Source organism: Paroedura picta, chromosome 1 (genome assembly GCF_049243985.1).
Source record: "Paroedura picta isolate Pp20150507F chromosome 1, Ppicta_v3.0, whole genome shotgun sequence".
Classification (NCBI taxonomy): Eukaryota; Metazoa; Chordata; class Lepidosauria; order Squamata; family Gekkonidae; genus Paroedura; species Paroedura picta.
Window position 1 is genome coordinate 75,321,407 of NC_135369.1, and position 24,132 is coordinate 75,345,538.

Below are 24,132 nucleotides of genomic sequence, written 5' to 3' on the forward strand. Positions count from 1 at the left end.
GCATTCATAACTTGACTTTGTTTGCTGTCAGAATAACCGGTGTACTACTGCTTAGTGAATGAATTTCCTTCCATTTGATTTGTTGTTACTGGATTAATCCATATTTTCCAGCCCGAACACAGTGCTGCTTCTATAAACATGTCGCTCGATGGTTCCCAGGAAACTTCAGAAGTGGCATCTAGGAAGTAAGTTATACACATAATGAAACTAGCCAGAGTAGCATTGTAGATAGAGATTTGTCTGACTGCCTCTGTTGTACTGCAGCTGCCTCCAGATGACCAAGCATGGTTGTGTTGTTGGTGTGTCAGGTGCCTCTGCCAGGAGGGGGAACATAGATCCTCATGAACTGCTGGGTCTGCATTAGTGACGGGCATGAACCAAACCATGAAGCATAATTCGTGAAGAATTTTGCTCTCTTTGTGGCTTGGGAACAGAAGTTTGTGATGGTTTCACCGGCAGGATCTTTCATAAACTTTTAGAGCAGTTCATCATGGGGATGGAGCAGAAAACGGGCTTAAGGACCCTTTAAAACACTGTTTTTTGTTTCTCACGAAAGCCACCAAAACTGCTGAATGGCAGGGAGCTTCCCTGTCACTCTGCTGTTTCAGGCTGTCTTGTGTGGTCCGTTTAAACTTTAAAAAGACTGCAGAAGACTGCCTGAAAAGCAGTTACATGGTGGTGAGGCACTCCCACCATGCAACTCTTTCAGGCTGTCTTTTATGCTTCTTTAAAAGTTTAGAGGCACTGCAGAAGACAGCTTGAGAAACATCTATGTGGCAAGGAGGAGCTCCCAACCAAGCGGCTCTTTTGAACTGTCTTCTGCAGTCCATTTAAGCTGAGCTGTTTTTTCGGGCTTTCTGCAAACCCTGGTTAATGGGACTGTGGTCCTTTCATTGGAGTTTGCAGGGCCTGGTTCCGTTTGTAAATGAGTCCAGTTCAGTTCATGGTTGATCCACAAAACAGCCATGCGGGGTAGATCAAGATACAGCATTTGTCTGTGAAGCAGCGGAAAAGAGAAACCCCGGGAAAAAAAGCTATTTATATGCAATCATGAACAATGGATCTTCACGCCATTCGTCAGTTTCGGTTTAATTTCTGTGAAAGAACACTTGCATAATTTTATGGTTGGGGGTCACCCCTACATGAGAAACGCATAAAGAGTTGCAGCATTAGGAAGGTTGAGAATCACTGATCTAAACAGACCCAAGGTCCCCCAATCTTTCCTCATATGTTTTGGTCTCCAAACCCCTCACCATCTTTGTTGCACATGCTCCAGTTTGTCTACACCCTTCTTCCACCATGGAGCCCCAAACTGAACTCCAAGTGAGGCCGAACCAGAGCAGAAATATATGGCTCCCTAGTCTGCAGAAGTCCAGTTCTTTAGACAGCATGTGCCATGATTAAAAATACTGATGCCATTTTAAATTTTAATCAAGATGTTTATCTTTCAGGTCTTTTTAAGAAACAATGAATCTAGCAGCATATTTTCTGCATTTTTTATATTAAAGAAGCATACATAGAACTCAGTAAATGAAATTTAAAAAAATAGATAATGAAATGTATTTATTTGCTTTACAGTGGTATGGATTCTGAATCAAAATCTAAGGCTACTAAAGTTTGTGTTGTGCAAGTAAGTAAAGTTTCTCCCTCTATCATGGTATGATATGAAAACCGCTTACATCGAACACTCTCAGTTACTTATTTTTGCATTTGCATTCTGAAATTACAATTCTTGTCCTAGGAAGACACAATTAGTGTATGAAAACTAGACTGGTGTCCTCTGTATTTACAAAGTTATAGAACCAGAAATTGTGTAGGTAAGATGAAATCCCACATACTTCCCCACTCGGAGGTGAATTTTCCCTCCAAAAATAAAGCTTTTGTTCCCTGAGTTGCCCTTGTACTATGGTTCCCTTGAAGTTAATAAAGCTCTGTCACACCTTGCTGCTGACAGCAACTTTGTCTGGAACTTTATGGGAACGTGTAAGAACCCTCTTTTCTTAAACCTTTTCAGAATAGCAGAGATTACCTTAACCTCAAACAAAACAAACAATTTTATTTAACATAGAGGAAAAAGGGTAGATGGAATAAGGAAATAAAGCTTTGTAATTATACATTTTGTCATTCTTAATTACAGGCTTTAGATAGGTTTATAAGTTTTTACTTAGTTTCTGAGTTTTGTTTACACTGAGTGGTTTTTGTTTCTGTGTTTATCAAAACATTTCTTTTTTTCCCCTCTCTTATCTTTTGAGTTCCTCTAAACATCCCTGGTTGTCTTTGAAGGTTGGTTCTCTCTGATAGTTGCCCAAATTTTCTTCCCTAGAAAAACCAGCCTCCCTCTAATCTCTGAGGTGTCTGAATCAAGTTTCTTCTCACACAGGTATAAGTAAATACCACTGATTTTCCCTTTTTAACTGGGAAGGGATCCTTCTCTCCCTAGAAAATTTCTTCCATCTCCTTTGGCCTGAATTGGAAGTATCACTTCACTGTCCAAATTCCCATTCCCAATTCTCCCAACTGTGTAGTAGAACTGCTTATCAGCTGATTCCAGACTATTAGTCAAAAAATGTTTAGTCTGATAAAAATTCTCAGAAAAGATGTCATTTCAGCTGTTCTGTCAGACTCTGAACTAAAACTCTTCCCTCCAGCAAACAGCTCTAATATCACTTGCCTTGTAGTTGTTACTGGCCAATCGGAGTGCTTTGACCTCTCTGCCTCTGAATAATGTAACCCTTCACTTACTGACTCTGCCACTTCAGCACTTGGAACCTGACTGTCCATCACAGCAGGCCAGGAACAAGCTATGGGAAACAACAGGTTGCAGTGAGGCAGATAGTCTAGAATAGCGGTCCCCAACATTTTTCTGGTTGAGGACCACCTCCGAGGTTGAGGGAGAGCTGCCGGCCCGGCCGCTCACACGCGCGGTTTTGCAGGCAGGTGGCGTTAACGTGTATGCACAGAGTAGCCACACATGTGCTTTTCCGCCAGCAGGGGGCATTAATGCGCATGCAAGGCAGCTCTGCGCATGCGCGTTTGCGTCCGCTGGCATGCCGGAGGCCGCGCCTGCCTCTTCCCCCCACTCTCAGAGCAGGAAGCTAGCCGGGACGCGAGTGAAGCGGCTGCTTTGGCGGCTGCTTCGCTCGGGGCCTGGCAAGCTTCTCGCAGCGGGGGGGGGGGGGGAGAAGAGGCAGGCGTGGTTGCTGGTGGCCCGGTGCCGAGGCCTTCATGGCCCAGTACCGGGCCGCAAACTGGGGGTTGGCGAGCCCTGGTCTAGAAGTATAGAGGAGACTGAATTAAGTCCTTTTAAACTCACTGACTTCAGATCTTCTTAGGATTGCACTATTGGTATCTTCCTTGCCTGGCTGCTTGCTGAGACTTAGGAAGTGCAGGAACCCTCGGAATCACATAGCAGCCATTGAATAATCTGATTAGGAGAAGGATTCTGTCTATTATTGTTCCATTGAGCAATGTGGAACTTTTAACATTTAACTGGTAATTTTCTGGTGGAGAAATCAAGGATTTAATCCTTGACTCAAGGTTAGCTGCTTTATGATCTGGGGAGAATCATTTGAATCCAAGTGTTTGGTGCCAAAGTATTATTGTTATTCTGAAATGCATTTCCCTTTTTATGTTAATATAGGCAAGTCCCAGAGATCCTGCTGTGAAACCTAAAAGGTATATCTCATGGTGGTTGTGAGAATAAACTGGGAAGGGGAAACTATGTATGTTCTCCGGAAACTCTTTGAAGGAAGGGGAGAATAAAAATTAACCAGATAGGAAATGTGAATCTTTTGAGATCTGTATCATAGTCTTTGTTCCTTAGTTGGTTATCAGCTGGTGAAAATGAACAACTCCGAAATGTAATGCTAGTGTGCATCTATGTTTGCTGCATAAGAGTATAAGGTTTAAATGTAACTTTTTTTGTTCCTAAGGAAAGACACACTGCTGGCACCCACATTTTCAAAGCTGCATCAAAGGGAAAGCCAATACACTATCAATGAGAGGTAAGAAGAAACTTCTGTTGAATATTCAAGGTTAAAAAACAGTAAGGTGAGATTCAATTTAGAAAAATGTAAATTTGTCAGAAAATGGGGAACCCCCAAATTTCCAGGTCGGGTATAGGCTTCTCTCTTTCAGTGGCCAGGACAACTCTGAATGTGTCATGTGGATGTCTGTAGCTTGGTGTTTGTGTAAGTGGACCCTCCTTGTCTGCTTAATTGATCCCATACAAGTAACGATTCCCTTGATTATAGATAATGGATTTTGTTCAAATCATAACATTGTTTCTGCTGTACTAGACCTTGGAATGTGGTCTACAAAACTGAGTTACATCTTGTGGTGTAAGTAACTGGCTGACACCCTAAACAGCCTGAAACAATCCATTTTTATTTCTCCCATGCTCATGATGATGAGTGGTTAATTGATTTGATTTGTATCCCACCCCTCACTAGTGGTTTCGGGACACCTAATAACAGTTAAAAATACAACTGGAAGTACATTAAAACAGTAAAACATAATTTGATACAAAACCTGACTATCAATATAACTAGGATTAATATCTCGACCACCAGACAGCCACCCACGACTTATAAAAGTAGTTCCTAATAGAACAGTGGGAACAGGGAGTGTGTGTGCAGGGGGAAGCCATGATTACTTGATTATATCTGTGCTGATCTCAACCAAGACTTGATGGAAGAGCTCCATTTTACAGGCCCTGTGGAACTGTTGAAGTTCTGGCAGGGCCCTGATCTCACTCAAGCGCTCATTTCACTAAGCCGGGGTCAGCGGCAAATAGACATTAGCAATGGCCACCACAAACTCAGTAATGAATTCGCCCTTGTTCTGCACACGTTTGTAGAATGTTTGTTGGCTGGCAATGATTCCAGGCTTCAGGCTGAGATATACGTCCAGTTTTGTGATGACCTGAAGGAGACGGTCTTGAGACTAGTGGGCACAGTTGAGCTCAAAGGCAGCCATGCCACACACATTCAAGAATGTGTTGTGCTGGATCTGTTGGTCCATGATGGAATGAATTGGCATCAAAATGGCACTTGATCATCTGTACATAAATCTCCTACTTGGCTGGTTCTAGGTGGGCCTGGGTGGTCATGTCGATTTCCGCAAGATTGAGTCTGCTATACGGGCACAGTGTTCATTTGGTTGGACAGTTCCTTTCCTGGAGGTTGGGCATTGAGTTGAAAGTGATTTTGGCAGTTTGTCCCCCCCCCCTTGGAAGGCAGGGCTCCACAGCAGCAGGGATTTCAGGTGATGGTTGCTTACTACGGCAGGGTGCGTATTGTTGCGATCCAATCGTCATTGCTAGTTTTAGATCCATGAGTCCAGGAACTCACAGACACTAGAATTGTCGCAGCTCTTTATTGACGAAGACATATGATGCAAATAGCACCAAGACTTCACTGATTTTAATCCCCAATTCCCACAATATATAAAGTAGTAGAACAATGGATCTACCTGTGGCTGTGGGTGGTTGGATAGACTAGGCTTAAACCGATTGGATCCCTGAAGGATCCCGTCATGAGCTGACCAACAGTTTGTGACTTAGGCTGTTTATATCCACTGGCTCCTGTGGGGAAGCCAGCTAGCCATGAACCAGAGGCTGTGATTCTCAGTCCTATCTTGGACCTTAAGCATGGTCCTAGATAGGACTGCATACTCAACAATATATGAAGGTTATTCTTTCTGCATTACCTGTGGGAAACAGATTTCTGCATAAGGTATGAATTTACTGTTGAGAGCCACCAGAATTTAGGTAAATGTCCATGCCCCAGGGTAGCTTGCTCTTTGTTTGTTTTGGCATGTAGCAATGGTTTGGGTCATTTTCAAACAGAAATAATTTGGGTACACGTGTTCAAACTGCAATATTGGAAACTAGCAAATAAGCCCGCTGCAGCGCAAATACAGCGGGCGCTAGCGGGGCTCTGGAGGTTGGTGGGGTGGCTCAGCAGCGTTGCAGGGCGAGTCCCCGGAGGGGAGGCTGGGCATGGGGAGGGCTGTGAGGGCTGCTTGTCCTTGGGCCCCCCTGGACCGCGACTTACCTGTGAGGCGGCGAGGGAGTAAATGGTGGCGGGCTGGAGGGCACGGAGACAGTCGATGGGCCGGGTGTTGAAGAGCGGGTGGGGCCAGCGTCATGGGGCCAGCGCGGCTCGCAGTTGCTCCGGCGGGGAATCGGAGGGACCAATCGGCAGGCGCAAAGTGCCTACCGATTGGTCCCTCCAATAGTCTGTCCGGAAGAAGGGGCCAATCGGCACCCTTCCTCATCCCGGACACATCCTGCCTCCCAAGGGCTTACTGTTTTATTTAGTCGCCACGGTCTTGTGTTAAGATTATTGTCATAAAAAAAGAAATGAATTTATTGTAGTGTGTTGTTTGTAACTGAATTTTTAAAAAGGTGCATATATGACTGGACCTCTCTTAACAGTGCAATTCTAAGCAAATTTACAGTCTTGTAAGCTCATTGACTTTAATGAAATTAGATATGTGTAATGTCATAATAATCTGAACTAAGCATTAGAATGTGAAAGAAGGGCATTGGGTCCTTCAACATGCAAGGCAATGTAAATGATCTCTGCCTTCTAATATATACAGTCTTGGCTGGTTTGGATCTAGAATTGCCTTATAAAATACTGACCATCATTTTCATTTCTTAAAACAGGTTTCTTCAGCAGTTTGTTGATATAGAGAAAATTGATTCTGGTGGATTTGGGAGTGTTTTCAAGGCGAAGCATGCAATTGATAAGAGAGTGTGTGCTATCAAACGAGTGAAACTCTGTTTGTAAGTTATCCTACGTTGACTTTTATTAAGGTGTATTGGATCTTGAAAGTATGTCTTATTCTATCCATTTAGTATAATTGGGTTGTACTTTCACTGATACATGCTATTACTCTTCAGTTTCTTGGTTGTGCATTATCTATTTTTGGGGATATATAAAACTGAAATTCTCACAAATAACGATTTATCTTTGGCAAGTATTATAGCAGAGACACAGTTAAAATTTTGAAGAGAAAACGTACTAGCATTGTTTTTCTTCTAAGAGCCTTTTTATAGGTGCTTGTAGTGGCACGGATGCTGTTGACTCTAGGGTCTCAAACCAAGATAAGTTAGATAAGAAAGATAAGATCTTTTATCTGCTTGCTTTTTCCTGAAAGTGCATTGGATCCAGAGATATTTTTCCACTGGTGTAAACTGCCAGGGGAAGGAGAGGCATTTTTTGCCAGCTTTCCTTTTTAGCAGAGACCTCAGTAACCTTTGACAGGAGAATGAAATTGGTGACAAGTGGCAGAGGTGACTTGCACGGGCATAAAGCAACCTGTAGATCCACACCAGAGTGCTTAAGTAATAGCCCAGTGACTTTCATGTTACATGTTGTCAAGATGAATCACATGGGCAGATGTTTTATCTGCTCCAACACTGATTTGATAACAACTATAGTGTAGCAATCACACTGTTAGAGGTAAAAGCCATAGCGGTTTAAATGGTTTGTATCTCTTAGCATATAAGAGTATTTCATTTGACAGCAAGGAACATCTGTAGCTGGCAAAAGTTTGGAACAAATAATCAAACACTCAGTCCTTGAGCAGCTGGAACTAAGAGCTGTGATTTCTAAGACTCAGCACGGGTTTTGCAAGAACAAGATGTCAGACCAACCTTATTTCTTTTTCTGAGAAAGTGACTACCGTGCTGGATCAGGGGAATGCCGTGAACGTAGTTTATCTGGATTTCAGTAAATCTTTTGATAAGGTTCCACATGATATTCTTGTTGACAAGTTGGTAAAATGTGGTATGGATCCAAATCCTGTCAGGTGGATCAATAACTGGTTGACAAATTGTACCCAGAGGGTACTTGTTAATGGTTCAGCATCTTCTTGGAAAAGAGTGACAAGTGAAGTACCCCAAGGATCTGGCTTGGGGCCTGTGTTGTTCAACATATTTATAAATGATTTGGATGAGGGATTAGAGGGGATATTTATTAAATTTGCAGACGATACTAAACTGGGAGGGGTAGCAAACACAACTGAAGACAGCAACAGAATACAGGATGATCTTGATAGGCTCGAGAAGTGGGCTAAACTGAATAAAATGAAGTTCAATAGAAATTACAGAATTACAGAAATGTAAAGTTCTGCATTTAGGTAGGAAAAACCAAATACACCAATATAAGATGGGGGAGACTTGTCTTGGCAGTAGCATGTGCGAAAAGGATCTAGGAGTCTTAGTAGACCATACATTGAACATGAGTCAGCAGTGAGACTCAGTGGCTAAAAAGGCAAATGAGATTTGGGGCTGAATCAAACAAGAGTATCGTGTCCAGATCACGGGAGGTGATGGTACCGCTTTACTCTGCTCTGGTTCAGCCTCACTTGGAGTACTGTGTTCAGTTTTGGGCACCCCAATTGAATGGGATGTTGACAAACTGGAACATGTCCAGAGGAGGGCAACAAAGATGGTGAGGGGTTTGGAGACCAAGACATATGAAGAAGGGTTGGGGGAGCTTGGTCTGTTTAGCCTAGAGAGGAGACAACTGAGAGGGGATCTGATAACCATCTTCAAGTATTTAAAAGGGTGCCATATGGAGGATGGAGCAGAATTGTTCTCTCTTGTCCCAGAGGGACAGACCAGAACAAATGGGATGAAATTAATTCAAAAGAAATTCCATCTAAACATCCGGAAGAAGTTCCTGACAGAGCGGTTCCTCAGTGGAACTGGCTTCCTCGGGAGGCGATGGGTTCTCCATCTTTGGAAATTTTTAAACAGAGGCTAGATAGCCATCTGACAGAGAGGCTGATTCTGTGAAGGGAAAGGGGTGGCAGGTTACAGTAGATAAGCGATTGGGATGTGAGTGTCCTGCATAGTGCAGGGGGTTGGACTAGATTTTGGGAGGTATTGGGTGGGACTCGGTCGAGAGCTTGGCTGTCTGGCTGGAATACTATCTGCCCAACGCGCTGCTAGACGCCCTGCTTCGCCTCCTGGAGGCAGCGGCCGCCTGGGCGTTGCAGTTCCCCAGGCTTCTAATCCTGGGTGACTTCAATGTCCATGCGGACATGCCCTGTTCAGGCTTAGGTGGGGACCTGGTGTTATCTATGGCAACATTGGGGCTCTCACAATTTGTTGCTGGGCCCACCCATCATGCCGGCCACACACTCGACTTGATTTTTGGTGCTGAGGTAGAGGTGGATCTAGATGCAGCTTTGGCTGTGCCGTGGTCAGACCACTATGCCCTCCGGGCCCGGCTCAGGATACCACCCCTTCCCCTGTTGGGGGGCAGGCATATTTTTGCCCACCTGCAGAGACTTATGTATCCAATTGGTTTCCGCAACGCTCTGCGGGACCCGATGCCTCCTGGCGACTCACCGGCGGACTTAGTGGAGGACTGGCAGTCCCGTCTAACGGCTGCTATAGATGAGATTGCCCCTAAATGTCGTCTCTGCCCTCGACTCAAACGGGCACCCTGGTATATGGGGGAGCTCCGTGAGAAGAAGAGGGAGGTGCGACAACTAGAGCGAGTGTGGCGGAAGACTTGTGATGAAGCTGTAAGAACATCTTATCGCACGCTTATGAGGGCGTATGAGATGGCGGTGAAAGTGGCAAAGAGAGAGCTTTTTGCCATGGAAATCGCGTCTGCAAGCTCTTGTCCAGCCGAATTATTTAGGGTAGTTCGATCCCTTGAGGGGCGCCATAATCTTAGTCAATTGGAACTTGGCTGTAAGGCATTAGCAAGCTATTTTGCAGATAAAGCATTGTTGCTCTGCCAAGACCTTCCTGCTACGATTAATACACTGCCTTTGGCAGTGAGGTTTGATGACTTCAGGTGGCTCTCTTCTTCTAAAGTGGACAAGTTGCTGGGGTTGGTCAGGGCGACCACTTGCCCCCTTGATCCCTGTCCTTCCTGTTCCTCAAAGGAGGTGGCCAGAGGATAGGAGGCCAACTTAGGGATATTATCAACTGTTCCCTGGGTTCTGGGGAGTTCCCTGAGAGGCTGCAGTGGTTCGCCCTCTCTTGAAAAAAACAACGCTGGACCCACAGGATCCTGCCAACTACCGCCCAGTTTCTCACTTGGCGTTCCTGGTCAAGGTGTTGGAAAGGGCCGCGGCGGACCAGCTCCTGGATTTCTTGGAGGAAACGTCAGCACTTGATCCATACCAGTCTGGCTTCCATCTGGGGTGGAGACGGTGTAGGTCACCCTGCTGGATGACCTCTGTCACCAGCTGGATAGAGGCGGGTCAGACGTGCTGGTTCTCTTAAACCTCTCAGCAGCCTTCGATATTGTGGATTATGAGATATTGGTCCACCGCCTAGCTGGCAAGGGGATAGGGGGCACAGCCTTGAGCTGGATACGCTCCTTTCTCCAGAACCGGACCCAGAGTGTTGCAGTGGGGGATGAGTTCTCGTGTTCTTACAGACTCCCTTGTGGGGTACCTCAGGGCGCGGTTCTCTCCCCCACTTTTTTCAACATCTTTATGGCCCAGCTGGTGCAGAGTTTGGGCTGGGTTGCCATCAGTATGCTGAGGACACCCAGCTCTATCTCCTAATGGACAGCTGCCCGGACTCCCCCCCCATGAACCATTCGCCAGATGTTTGGAAGCAGTGACAGAATGGTTCGAGCAGAGTCACCTGAACCTCAGCCCCTCTAAGACGGAGGTCCTGTGGCCGGGAAGCAGGGGGCGGGATCAGGAAGTGCGTTTGCCCACCCTGACAGGGACGCAACATAACATCGCACCCCAGGCCAGAATTTGGGCGTGACCATCAACGCCATCCTGACTATGGAGGTGCAGGTCAAGAGAGTAGCGGGCCAGGCATTTTTCCATCTTCGCCAAGCCCGGTAACTAGCGCCCTGCATGTCTTCTGATCACTTAGCTACAGTGATCCATGCAACGGTCATCTCCAGACTAGATTTCTGTAACTCACTCTATTATTCTATGATTCTATGAACAAATAAATGGAATGCTATCTTATTGAAGTTTCAGATTAGAATTTTTTCTTTTGATTGATAGAATCATAGAATAACAGAGTTGGAAGGGATCTCCTGGCCCATCTAGTCCAACCCGCTGCACTATGCAGGACACTCACAACCCTATTGCTCATGCACTGTAACCTGCCACCCCCTTGAACAGAATCGGCCTCCCTGTCAGATGACACCAGTTCAATCCTGTGTAACTAAAAATATTGGTTTGGTTAAATATTGATTTTAATTTTTTTTTACAATTATCTAAATATTTTTTTTAGTATATCTAATTCTAGTTAAGACCTGTGCAGGTCTATGGCTGTGATTGGATTTGACTTTGATTTGATTTGTATCTAATCCTACAAATAGATTTTAGAATACCTGTTACAATTTTAGGTTAGCCATTTTGAAAGTTTGTAATAAGTCTTTTTTTTTCTCAACCAGTGAAGAAAAAGAACTACCAGCGGCAGAACGTGAAGTGGAAGCTTTAGCAAAACTTGATCATATAAACATTGTCCGGTATTATGATTGCTGGATTGGGAAAGACACCATGGATGAGAAAAGGTAAATCGGTGGCATAATGATCTTTGACCTCTCTTCTTTGCCAATGTTGAAAAGTATTCTGAGGCAACAGCAATCTCCATCCATGGCAGGTGGTAAGACATTGTTCATAAAATTCTGACTGTGAGAAGGGAGAAAATGGGATTTCCCTCCCCCATGATTTGTAATGGGGCCTTACTTTTTCCTGTTAGTCGAAAACTTTATGATCTCATGTCTACCAGTAACTGTAATACGGGGGAGTTCATAAAAACCTTTCCTCTCAATAGCCCAACAAATGGTAAGCTGTTAAGCATCACCTGGAAAGGTAGGGGAATTATAGAATTAGTTTAGACATGAAATAGTATATAGTCCCCCAGAGGAGAGAGACCAAAGTTGGGAAATTGTCATTGTGATGTATTCATTCTTCAACTGACACAACTCATTCTAAATTGGGGATGTTATAATGTTTTAAGGACGGTGAAGAGTCGTACCAGAGATTACTGAAGGGGTTAAGAGCGGCAGCTTCTGATCTAGCAAACCAGGGTTGATTCCCCATTCCTTCACATGCAGCTAGCTGGGTGACCTTGGACTAATCACAGTCCTGATAGAGCTGTTCTCACAAAGCATTCCTTTCAAAGCTCTCAGCCTCACCTATCTCACAGGGTGACCTGTATAGAGATGGCTGGTGAATTTTCAAATTAGTGGGGCTGCCTCCTATTATACACGTGCTCCTCATTCATGAGCATAGTGTACACTACTGCAGTGAATGAGGGATGAACAACTTTGTGTGTGCACATAATTTGGATATAGCCCTTTTCTTAATCTTAGGCTTTCCTAACCCAGTATTTCATCAGCAGAATTGTACTTTTTGGTCTAGAAATTATTCATTTTTCATATAGATTTAATGTTGTATGCTCAGGGTGACTCCCAACATACAATAAAATACATTATTTTAAGTACATCCATACACACACACACACACACACACATACATACATACATATATATATATATACATATACATACATACATACACACACACACACACACACACATACATACATACATACATACATATATATATATATATACACACACACACACTAGACATTAAGCCCGCTGTAGTCAAATACAGCGGACGCTAGGAATGTGGGTGAGGGGAGGGGTAGAAGTAAGGGAGAAATAGAGGAATGGAGAAAGAGAGAAAGGAAGAAAGGGATGAAGAGAGAAAGAGAGGGAGGAAGAGTGAGAAAAGAAGAGTAAGGAAGGGACGAAGGAGGTAGGAAGGAAGGGAGGGGCAATGGAATGGTGGGAGGAAGGAAGGGGAGGGGGGAGATGGAGGAAAAGGTGGGGGGCCAGAGGAGGGGGAGGGTGCAGTAGCAATGGGCGGGTGGGTGGCTGGGTGGCTGGTTGTGCAGAGACAAGCGGCAGTTTTGGGGGGGGTTAAAGAAGGCGGGTGGGTATGGCAGGTAGTAATGGGGGTGGTAATGGGGTGGGGCGCCGTGGATGGATTGCAGAGGAGTAACCGTGGTGTGTGCTGGTAGCGTGCTCGGGCTGTAGCGGTGGGCGGGTGGGCGGGGCGTGTTCCGGGCAGCGTCAGGGATGTCGGAGTGGGGAGAGGGGGGTGTGGGCGGCGGTGCGCTGGTGCGCTGGTGTTTGGGGGGAGTCGTCTGTGGGGCGGGGTGGTGGCAGCGGGTGCAGGGACAGCGGGCGAAGTCGGCGAGGCGAAGCAGCCGGAGGGCAGAAGGGGCGCAGAGCGTGGCGGCGGCACGGCGGCTTGTTGGGGGTGGGCGGAGAGGAGGAAGTGGAAAGGATGCTGGGGGGTTAGAATAGGGGGCGGGGAAGGCGGCACAGGGTGGTGGAAGACAGCGGGGATGGGCGGTGGTTGGGGGGCCAGGCGTGGTGGGGAGCCTTGGCGGAGGTGAGGCAGTATGGGGCGGGCGAGGGAGCCGGGGGGTGGCATAGCACACGAGGCGGGGAATCGGCCACGGAGAAAGGGTAGGGTTGGTGGCTGGCTAGGTGGCTCGGTGGCTGGCGGGCTGGTAATGGTGGGCGGCAGGGGAAGGCAGGCGACGTCGGGAGGTGGGTGGTTGAGGAGGCGGGCGCAGCAGCGGAGGGGGCAGCGGAGGGCTCTCCGCTGGTCAGTTGGGGGGCAGGAGGCGAATCCTCTGCCTTCCCCATCACAGACAGGCTCCTCCCTGGGAGCCCTTAGTCTTTTATTTTTAACCGCAGAGCGGTTAAAGAAGATATATATATACATATAAATACATTATTAAGGTCAATCCTAAACTTAGTGGTTATATTGGTGAAGGATTAAAATTAGGAGAATGGAAATCAAAGGAGAGGATTTTTTCTTTAAAACAAAAACTCCTTTCAAAGCACTGGCCCTGATCCAAATCACCTCCTTGAAACTTTTAGCCTTTGAAAAATCCACAAGGGATTGTAATGAGAACTCCCAGATGGTGTCCAGTGAGGTGTTCTAAAAATTCTTAAACTGACAATTCCTAATCTAGATATCAGACTATCAGGGCTCTTATGCCACATTTTTAAAACAAACTTGAATGCAGGTGTCTTTCTCTCTCCCTTCCCCCCCCCCACTCAAATATGGTACAATAAAAGACCCCTTCTCCAGAGACTGGTTAGAGGGGCTAAGAGGGGCTAGAATTGGCTCCTCATAGAAATTTGTTTCCTGAGGATTGCAGCCCATTGCTCTTGTTCCATCTCACCCCCCTAAGTCTTTGCTGTCCCATTTTCCATACCACTCCCTCCCCAGCAGCGGGCTGGGTGCAGTTGGATCCCTTCTCCCAACCAATGGCCTGTTCTTGCTGGAAAAGTCTGCTGCCCAAACTTTTCCCACCGTGGAAGGAACCTGTCCATACAGGTAGATTGCATGCATCCGGAGGCACTGGAAAGCTCCAAGGTAGCCCTTTATGGTTACAGCAGTGGGACTGTTTCAATTTCTTTTAGGCTAGATTCACAGTCAGAGTAGTTCAGCAGTGGAATAGGCTGCCTAAGGAGGTGGTGAGCTCCCCCTCACTGGCAGTCTTCAAGCAAAGGTTGGATACACACTTTTCTTGGATGCTTTAGGATGCTTAGGGCTGATCCTGCATTGAGCAGGGGGTTGGACTAGATGGCCTGTATGGCCCCTTCCAACTCTATGATTCTATGATTCTATTATTCTTTTCTTCAAGCAAAAATATTCCATGGCTCTGGTAGACAACAGACAGAAGCTGCATCAAGTTATGAAGCTGCTGCATGAGAGAGATACGTATTTCTCAGCATGCAGCAGGAGTAGCTGCATTGTCAGTATGTTGGAATAAAGAGAGTGGCTGGCTGCTCCCAGCCTCCAGTGAGACCTGCATTCACTCACAAATACAGTGGGGAGGGAGGTGCAGCCCTGCTTTTGCAACCTGCCCAGGTCTCAGCAGATGACAGACTTTGCCTCCTTTTGCTGCTTCTGCCTTGTGGCTATCCTTCCCAGGTTCAGTTCCTTCTCAATCCTAAAAATATTGGACATATATTTCCTGAGGCTGCCTGCAGAAGTACTGGACTGTTTGGAATAATACTGGACAGCCTTAATCAGAAGGAGCCAGAGCAGTGTATGTGAAACCCTGGCAACAGGTCAGGTTTGTGCGCATGGTTATGTTTGCTGTACTTCTGGCGTTTTTCTGCTAAACTAAGCTGTCTGGCATTGGCTTAAGTTTAGGTATAGGCAGAATTCAAAAGTGTGGCTAATCTGTTCAGAGTTTAACTCAAATAACCTATGGTCTGCTTAATTCAAGTGAAATTTGCTATAGCTAAACTGGTATATTGTAACCTGCTGCTTTTTTACATTAAGGAATTATATGCTGCCCATTTTAATATTGTGCCGTGTTCTTAATTTTTACAGATCACTGTGTGACTGTCTCTTTATAGAAATGGAATTTTGTGAGAAGGGTACACTGGCTAAATGGATAGAACAAAAAAGAGGGACAAAAAAGTCCAAGAATGACTCTTTAATGAAATTCCAGCAAATAGTGGAAGGGGTGGCATATATTCATTTAGAAAAATTAATTCATAGAGATCTCAAGGTAAGTAAATAGGTATCTGGTCACAAATTGTTATTCTTCATTATAGTTTCGTTTGCCCATTCCAGAGGCTCTTGTTGGGTATTACTAAATTTAATTTTGGGGAGGGCGGTATAAGGAAAGAGGCATGCCCAAACACTCGAAATGGCGGGCATGGAAAAAATCCGAATGTGCGCATTTCTGTATTGAACAGTCCCAAATTAGATCCTGTTAGACCCACTTCAGAATTGAAAACCAGATTTCTGGGGGTTCCTTTGTCACGGGGCAAACATGAGGGCAGTTTGGGTCTGTGCCTGACAAGGCACATTTCAGTGCAGAAACGGACAAAAAACTTGACCCTTTAAAAATGCAAATCTGGACGCTATGCCTAGTGTAGAAACGGTCAGGGTGACTGTTGTGGGGAGAGAAAGGGAAGGCAATTGTAAGCCACTTTGGGACTTCTTTGGGCAGTAAAAAGCAGGGTACAAACAAAGAATTATCTCTATTTAATCTTTCAGTCAGCTCTTAAGTGTTCATGGTTTTGCTGTTAATAAGTATGTCTGATCCATAATAGGCATATGCACCCCAAAAAACTTCGGACCGTTTCAGGTTTGGTAGAATCCAATTTCACCTGTTAAAAGGCCGAATCACTTCAGACATCTCTGAAGCCGTTTGGCCATTAAAGTCAATGGCGCAATTAACTTTAATGGGAATTAAATAAATCTTTGTTGCTCTTAAAGGTACTACTGGACTCTGATTTTATTGTGTTACTTCAGACCAACACGGCTACCAATTTTAAAGGGAATTATCCTGTTTCTGTATTTCTTGTGGCCTGGGAGGGGTGGGGATTTGAATTAGAGGCTTGCAGGGTAGCTTCGGGAGCCTCTTTTCTTATGCCCTCCCAAGTTTCAAAAAGATTGGACCAGGGGGTCCAAATCTAGGGGCTCCCAAAGAGGGTGCCCCCATCCTATCTCTATTATATCCAATGAGAAAAAATAGACTCTCTATTATGATCTTCATCATAGGACATAATGGGCCATTACTTCCAAAGGTGAGAATTTGTGATTAGAACAGAAAGTCCATGTTTTCTCATCATTTGATATAATGGGGGTAAGATGGGAAGCCCCTAGAATTGGACATCCTGGTTACATCTTTTTGAAACTTGGGTGCAGGACTCAGAGAAGTAAGCTACCCTGAAATTTTGGATCCTCCTCCTCAACCCCCCCCCCCCAGCGTAGGCCACGGAGACAGTGGAAACCTGAACATTTCCAAAGTAGGGAGGGAACTCTCACTCTCAGGTATAGCATGCAGATGCCACCCTCCAGGCAGGAGGTGATGGAAACAAAAAGGAATAGCAGCTCATCTTCACACAGAGAGCATTTCCCATCACCTCCCCTGGAGAAAAGGGATGCATGCCAGAGCTGCAGGGGAGGGCTGTGGCTAGCAACTCCAGCAATACTTAGGTGCCAGCCTCTAGGTGAGAACTGGAGATCCACTGAAATCACAACAGTCTACACAGAGCTCACTTGTGTTCCCCTGGAAAGGAGGGGATGCCTGACAATGTGAGGGGTGGGGGACTCTCGCAGCACCACCAGGAGTCAAGGGATACCAGCCTCCAAGGGGGACCTGGAGGCCAACCAAACTCTACAACACACAGACAGAGAAGGGGATCCCTGCTATTGGCAAGGTGGGAGGGGGGCAGAACAAATCTGTCATGATGTCTGGCACTCAAAAAGCAATCCATTTTCCTTGGGCAAGCCTCAGAAAGCAATGGGGGGGTAGTGTTATCTCGCCACCTTCCTCCTCCTCAGCAGGATCAGCATGTGCACCAACTCTCATTGCCCCAGTGGAAGAGCTCTGGGTGGCCTAAGCGCTGCATTTATGCTTCCATCATCACTTTGCTCTGGTTCGGCCTCAGATACTATGCCTTTTCCTTTGTCATCAAAAAATCCTTTGTAAAGATTCCTCCTTAGTGAAAAGGATTCTATATACATTAGAGCAGTGGTCCCCAACCTGCGGGCTGCGGCCCGGTGCCGGGCCGCAAAGGCCATGGCACCGGGCCGCGGCTCCCTCTCCCCGCCCCGCCCCCGCAGTAAAAAACTTCTCAGGCCGCAAGCTTGCGGCCCGGGAAGCTTCTTACTGCGGGAGGCGGGGAGAGGGAATCAGGGCCGGGCCGCGCCTGTGCGGGCAACGCCTGCTCGGCCCGATCCGCGGGCGCGGCCCGCGGGCGCGGCCCGGGCGCGGCTCGCGGGCGCGGCTCGGGTGCGGCCCGATCCGCGGGCGCGGCGTGGGCGCGGCCCACGGGCGCGGCGTGGGCGCGGCCCGATCCGTGGGCGCGGCCCGCGGGCGCGGCCCGATCCGCGGGCATGGCCCGCGGGGGCATGGCCCGCGGGGGCGCGGTCCGCGGGGGCGCGGCCCGATGCCCTGCCGGTCCCCAGCCTCGGAAAGGTTGGGGACCACTGCGTTAGAGGTTTATGGCTCATTAAGACGGTTCATCCCTTTAAAGTTGTGGATCTTAATAGTTAAAAGCATGCTTTGGGAGATTTTGAAAGTCCCTTGATGATAGCCTAAAACCCTGAGTTGTATGGGACTTTTTGTCTTCTATGGTGCCTGGTATGCCTAGGAGTTGTCAAGTTTGGGTTGAGTTGGGAGACTGCTGGAAATTATATCATCTGCAGTACATTGTTAATTTCTAATGTTATTCATCATGGACAGTTTCTAACTAGGTTCCCTATACAAAAGGGGAGAAGTGAAGGGAAGTGCATATATGAGTCCAGCAATAAACCATATATGTGCATATCCTGGTTTTATGTCTGTCTATTGTGCTGGCTCACAGCCTTTGTAACATGTAACCATGTATAACTGGTAATAGAATTTTTAAATTTCCCCCCTAATTTCTTGCTTTATAGCCTCTAAATATACTACTATCTAAAGAAGATAAAATAAAGATAAGTGATTTTGGATTGGTGACAACATGTGTAGATGATCCATCAGTTCAAAGAACAGAAAACAGAGGGACATTATCATATATGGCCCCTGAGCAGGTAATTTTTAAAAAAAACTAATTTGTGTACATGCATTGATATATCCTGTTGGAGTCTTATGGCCGCACAATTTCTTTCTTTCATTCATTCATTCATTCATTCATTCATTCATTCATTCATTCATTCATTCATTCATTCATATACCGCAGCTCTCAAATGACTCGCAGTGGTTTACAAAAGTCAGTAAAAACACAATAACCCCCTCTAAAAGTACCTCTTAATACATAACCAAGGTGGTGAGTAAAATACCTATTCCCCCCCCCCCCCCAGTTCAGCATGTGGGTCAGTAGCTCTCTCACTGGGAGTGAGGATCCTAAGATAGTCTCATTAAGAGATCCTCTGATGGTAACACCAAGACCCCGCCCTGCCCTCAACAATACGCCTGGCGAAAAAGCTCCATCTTGCAAGCCCTGTGGAAAGCTGACAACTCTGACAGGGCCCTTAGCTCTTCCAGGAGCTCATTCCGCCAGGTTGTGGCCAGGGCAGAAAATGCCCTGGCCCGGATCGAGGTCAGGTGGATGCCCCAGTAGATTCATACCCGCAAAGCAGAGACCCCTGTAGGGCATAAACAGATAAGCGGTCCTGTAGATAGGTAGGAGCCAAATTGTTGGTTTGATACAAGTTTCCAATGATTTGGGAAACAATACAAATGTGATATTTAGACAAACTTGCATCTCACGTCAGCTTTCATTTCTGTCAGGTCAATAGGAATAAGCATGACGAACAAATTATTACTTGGACTTTCTTAAGAAAGATAGCTAGTATATAGCAGAGTGGATGGGAGAGGTGCAGGGAAGTGAAGATACAGTTGCTGGGAATGTGCAGTAGTGTTTTGTAAAGGAGGGATTAAACTGGTGGTGTTGAAAGGTTGTGTATTGTCTGGAGGCTGGGTAGAAGTTGGAAAGGCTGGGAGGCAGGCATGCAGCTGTGGGGGGGGGGGAGGATGAGGCATTGTGCTTGTGGTGAGAGGGGGGAGGGTGTGCATAAAGGAGGCAAGTTTGGTGCGGTTGGGGAAAACCATGGCAGGAGGTATGGAGAGGTGCAAGGGAAAAGGGTAGTTGGGTTAGCAAGCATGGTTTGGGACAGGGCAGGGAAGGATTGTCAAAGGATGGGGATAGGTGGGGATCAAAACTCCCCAAGGGTGCAGTCTTGAGGGATCGCAAACCACAGTGGAGCAGGTTGTAGCAGCAAAGCAGAAGGAGGTGTGAAGCAGTAGTGCAGGTGAGTCAATCTGCAGAAGGGGAAAAAGCAGGAGTAGAGTGACTTGTGTAGCGTGGCAGTGTATGGGTTAGTGTTCCCATGGGGTTTGGTAGGTACCGGTTAATAGGAGAGGGTTGGAGAAGGGGAGGGGAATGGGAGTAATTTGCAAGGGGTAGGGCAGCAACGCAAGGACAGGTGTGCATGATCCACAGGCTGTATGTTATGTGAAAGTCTCACAAATGTTCTTGTAACCGACATAGAGAAGTAGTAGGTCAAAAGAGACCTGTAAGATGGGTCAGGCATCATGCTATAGTTGATGGGGTGGGGGGGTTTGTCTCGGGGCAGGATATTGTAGCAGGTGTAGTGTGGCGTTGTGTATGAAGGCCATTTTCAGGCCAGGGGTCTTGGGAGAAGCATCATGTAGAGTGCTGTTCTGGTCAGAGTAGGAGCACAGGTGTTTGTGTTGTGTAAGACAGGTGGAAGTACTCACAGGAGTGGCGATGGTTCCCGCAAGCAGGAATTCGGCTTCTGGTGGCAGCAGAGGGATCAGTGTTGGAGAGAGTAAAGGGAGGGGGTGGCCATGGCTGTCGGGCCCTGTCCATCCGTCCGCTTGTCCGTCCTTCCTCCCTTCCCTGCACCCTCCCTCCACCCCTGCACTCCTCCCTTCCCCCACTCCTGTCTTTCATGTTCTCTGTCTCAGACTGTTCCTGCCTGTGGTGAGCTCAGTCTGGCCATTGCATGGGCTCTCTGTCTGTGTGTCCTTGGCGCTTACACCCATCAACCCATCCATCCCGATAGTACCTCACTCTGTACCCGCCATCCAGCTGTCTTCCGATGGTGTCACTGTCTGTCTGTCCAGGGGTATTTTGGCCATCCTGTTCTCTGCCCCACTCCCCCCATGTTCCTCCTTCCTTCCCTCCCTCCTTGCCCCCTTTCCCTGGACTCCTAACACCCCCCCCCCACCCACCTGTCTTGCGTGTTCTCTGTTTCCTGTCTGTCTGTTCCCACCTGTGGCCACCTCTGTCTGCCCATTCCATGGGCTCTCTGTCTGTTATGTTCCTCCTCCTTTCCCTCCCACCTTCCTGACTCCCCCCCCCTCCTCATTCCTCTTGTTTTCCTCAATGTCTGTGTGCCTTCTGTCTCAATTGTTGTCTCTCTCTGTGTGTATCCCTCCACCTCCTGCCCTGTGGCCTCGGCAGTCTCAGCCCTGCCCCCAATCTGAGCAGCCCTCCAAGGAGCCCTTCCAGGCCGCTGTTTCTATGTGTCCCCCGTCCTTTCTTGTTTGCCTGGCTGTCTATGTGCATTCTGGGTATTGCTGTCTCTCTCTGTCTATTCCTCCACCTCTTGCCCTGTCGCCTCGGGGGTCTGAGCAGCCCTCCAAGCAGCCCTTCCAGCTCCCTGTCTTCCAGGCCTCTGTTTCTATGTGTCTCCCATCGTTCCTCCCGTGCCCCTCCCTCCCCTTCTTGTTTGCTTTGCTGTCCGGGGATCGCAAGCTTGTTTGTCTGTCTTCCAGCCCACTGCTTCTGTGTCTGCCAGCACCAGCTATGTTGGCAGGCAGCCAGGCTTGCCTGGCCCTTCTCCCTGTCTCCCATGCAGACCTGAGCAGCAGAGCTTTATAACTGCAGGTCTGTCTGGGGGAGGGAGAGGGGGGGAAGCTCCGTGGAGGCCCATGGGCCTCATGTCGGCTCCTGCAGCCATGGGCTCCTGCCGTGGGTTTGGGGTGGGGATCTACGCACGCGTTGGGCGAGCGGCATGGGGGGCGAGCGGCAGGGATGTGTGTCCTATGAGGGTTTCTTGCTCACTCAGGGCCTCGGGGGTGTAGTGGCGCTTACCAGCGAGTAGAAGGGCAGTCTCCTCAAGAGAGTGTTCGATTGTGCTCCCGTGCCTTCAGAGTGGCGGCAGAGGCGAGGGGCAGGAGTGTAACAATCGGGAGGCGCTGCACGCCACCCAACTGTCTCAAAATGCAGAGAGGGGCCGGTGGAGCCAAACGGGAGCCTGCAGCTCCCAATTGACTCCTCCGCTGTCAGTCCAGGACCAAGGGGCCAATCGGGAGCCTGGCGGCTCCCGATTGGCCCCTCTAGAGTTTTTATCCCGGACTGTCCCCGCCCTTTCTCCGCCCACACAGCCCTTAGGGCTTTATTCTTACCCCTCTGCGGAGCGGTTTAAAGATATTTGCTTTCCTAGCTGGTTTTTCATTTCTTTTCTTCAACTTTTTTGTAAACACTTTGTATATAACAAAAATAATTAAAAAATAGGAATAAGCGCTATAAAAATGTCCTGTTGAAACAGATTCTTAAGACATAGAAATGTACATGTGATGCACTCATTTTTTGCTCTCTGCAGGCGGGGAGTATATATGGACAAGAAGTCGATATCTTTCCATTAGGATTAATTTTGTTTGAAATGCTTTACATATTCGAAACATACAGTGAAAAAGGCAAGGTAAGTTATCAGAAAGCTCTTCTTAATTTTTGCCTGCATGTATTACTTAAGGTAAATGCATAGGAAAAGCATTCCAAGACAGAGCTCCACAAATACATGCAGTGGGAGAAATTTGTCTGGAGACATCTTGGAGTTAAGTTGCACCAGTACCTCTGCTGTTCTGGTGCTTTTACTCATGGAGAAAAGTGTTCTGTTGATGATTCACAGGAAACTGCCCGACAGTGGTGTAGTGGTTAGGAGTGCGGACTTCTAATCTGGCATGCCAGGTTTGATTCTGCGCTTCCCACAAGGAGCCAGCTGGATGACCTTGGGCTCTCCACAGCACTGATAAAACTGTGCTGACTGAGCAGTAATATCAGGGCTCTTTCAGCCTCACCTCCCACACAGGGTGTCTGTTGTGGGGAGTGGAAAGGGAAGGGGATTGTAAGCTGCTTTGAGACTTCTTTGTGTAGAGAAAAGCAGCATGTAAGAACCAACTCTTCTTCTTCTTCTTTGACGCCATCAGTGTACACAGGAAGTGTATATGCTCTTCCAGTATTGATACCTTCCAGATCTCTTGGGTCACCACAGAGGCTCCTCCCATAGAACAGTGGTGTTCACAATTGCACCAGAGTGTGATATAGAATTCTGACCCTGAATTCTTCAAATTAGATGCTCATTCCATCTGTTACTAAAGTACCCCTCTCTTAAATCATGGTCTGATTCAAGTGAAGAGGCAACTCTGTTTGTGTTTGCCATTGTTCTTACATCCCAATATTTTACTGTACAAGTACATATTCTGTGCTGGGACCTTTGTGTCTGTTAAGACATGAATAACACATTCCCAATTCTGGGCTGTTTGGATATAAAATCTCAGCTTTCGGGGTGGCTTGGAAGCGTTTTCTCATTTAGGGATATGCACTTAGATATGCATTTAGAGAAATGAGACTCTGGACACCCCCCCCCCATACACACACTACACATTTTTTTGTAGTTAATGACCCACTGTTATATAAAACATATGATGATATAGCTTGGTGTAGTGGTTAGGAGTGTGGACTTCTAATCCGGCAAGCCTGGTTCAATTCCGTGCCCCCCCACATGCAGCCAGCTGGGTGACCTTGGGCTCGCCACGGCACTGATAAAGCTGTTCTAACCGAGCAGTAATATCAGGGCTCTCTCAGCCTCACCTACCCCACAGGGTGTCTGCTGTGGGGAGAGGAAAGGGAAGGGGATTGTAAGCTGCTTTGAGCCTCCTTCGGGTAGATAAAAGTGTCATATAAAATCAACTTTTCTTCTTGAATTCCAATCTCCAAGGCACATCTTTTGCATCACTGCTCTTTGTGTTCATGATGACTCTTGAAACTGAAAAAAGGACAATAAAACGCACATTTTACTGGCTCATACCATGGTATCCAAGAGGCTCTTGTGGCACAGGGTGGTAAGGCAGCCAACATGCTGTCTGAAGCCCTGACCATGAGGCTGGGAGTTCGATCCCAGCAGCTGGCTCAAGGTTGACTCAGCCTTCCATCCTTCTGAGGTCGATAAAATGAGTACCCAGCTTGCTGGGGGGTAAATGGTAATGACTGGGGAAGGCACTGGCAAACCACCCCGTATTGAGTCTGCCATGAAAACGCTAGAGGGCATCACCCCAAGGGTCAGACATGACTCGGTGCTTGCATGCTATCCATTGCCCAAAGATTTCAAGATCTTTTGCCTTGATAGGCTTTTCATACTGATTAAATTTAAGGCACCCTCACTTGGCCGCTGAAAAAAGAGTGTTCATTACTTAAACCATCCTGACAGAAAAGGATGTGACCAGTTATTGCCCAGTCTCTAAGCAATAGAACTACACTGTACTAAATGATTCACAAAATTACTTGCAAAAATTAGTAGAAACTGTGGTATATACTACTGTGT

At 47.0% G+C, this 24,132-nt stretch overlaps 1 protein-coding gene across 1 annotated transcript in view; it reads left to right on the top strand.

The window, feature by feature from the left end:
* Nucleotides 1–24,132, top strand: part of LOC143823882 (interferon-induced, double-stranded RNA-activated protein kinase-like) — an 87,305-nt gene that overhangs the window by 55,538 nt on the left and 7,635 nt on the right. Inside the window, exons 14-22 of the mRNA XM_077310618.1 lie at nt 112–185; nt 1,579–1,630; nt 3,641–3,675; nt 3,933–4,004; nt 6,674–6,793; nt 11,406–11,525; nt 15,391–15,571; nt 18,457–18,591; nt 22,135–22,233. Of these exons, the coding sequence (XP_077166733.1) occupies nt 112–185; nt 1,579–1,630; nt 3,641–3,675; nt 3,933–4,004; nt 6,674–6,793; nt 11,406–11,525; nt 15,391–15,571; nt 18,457–18,591; nt 22,135–22,233 (888 nt within the window). The remainder of the gene's footprint in view (nt 1–111; nt 186–1,578; nt 1,631–3,640; nt 3,676–3,932; nt 4,005–6,673; nt 6,794–11,405; nt 11,526–15,390; nt 15,572–18,456; nt 18,592–22,134; nt 22,234–24,132) is intronic.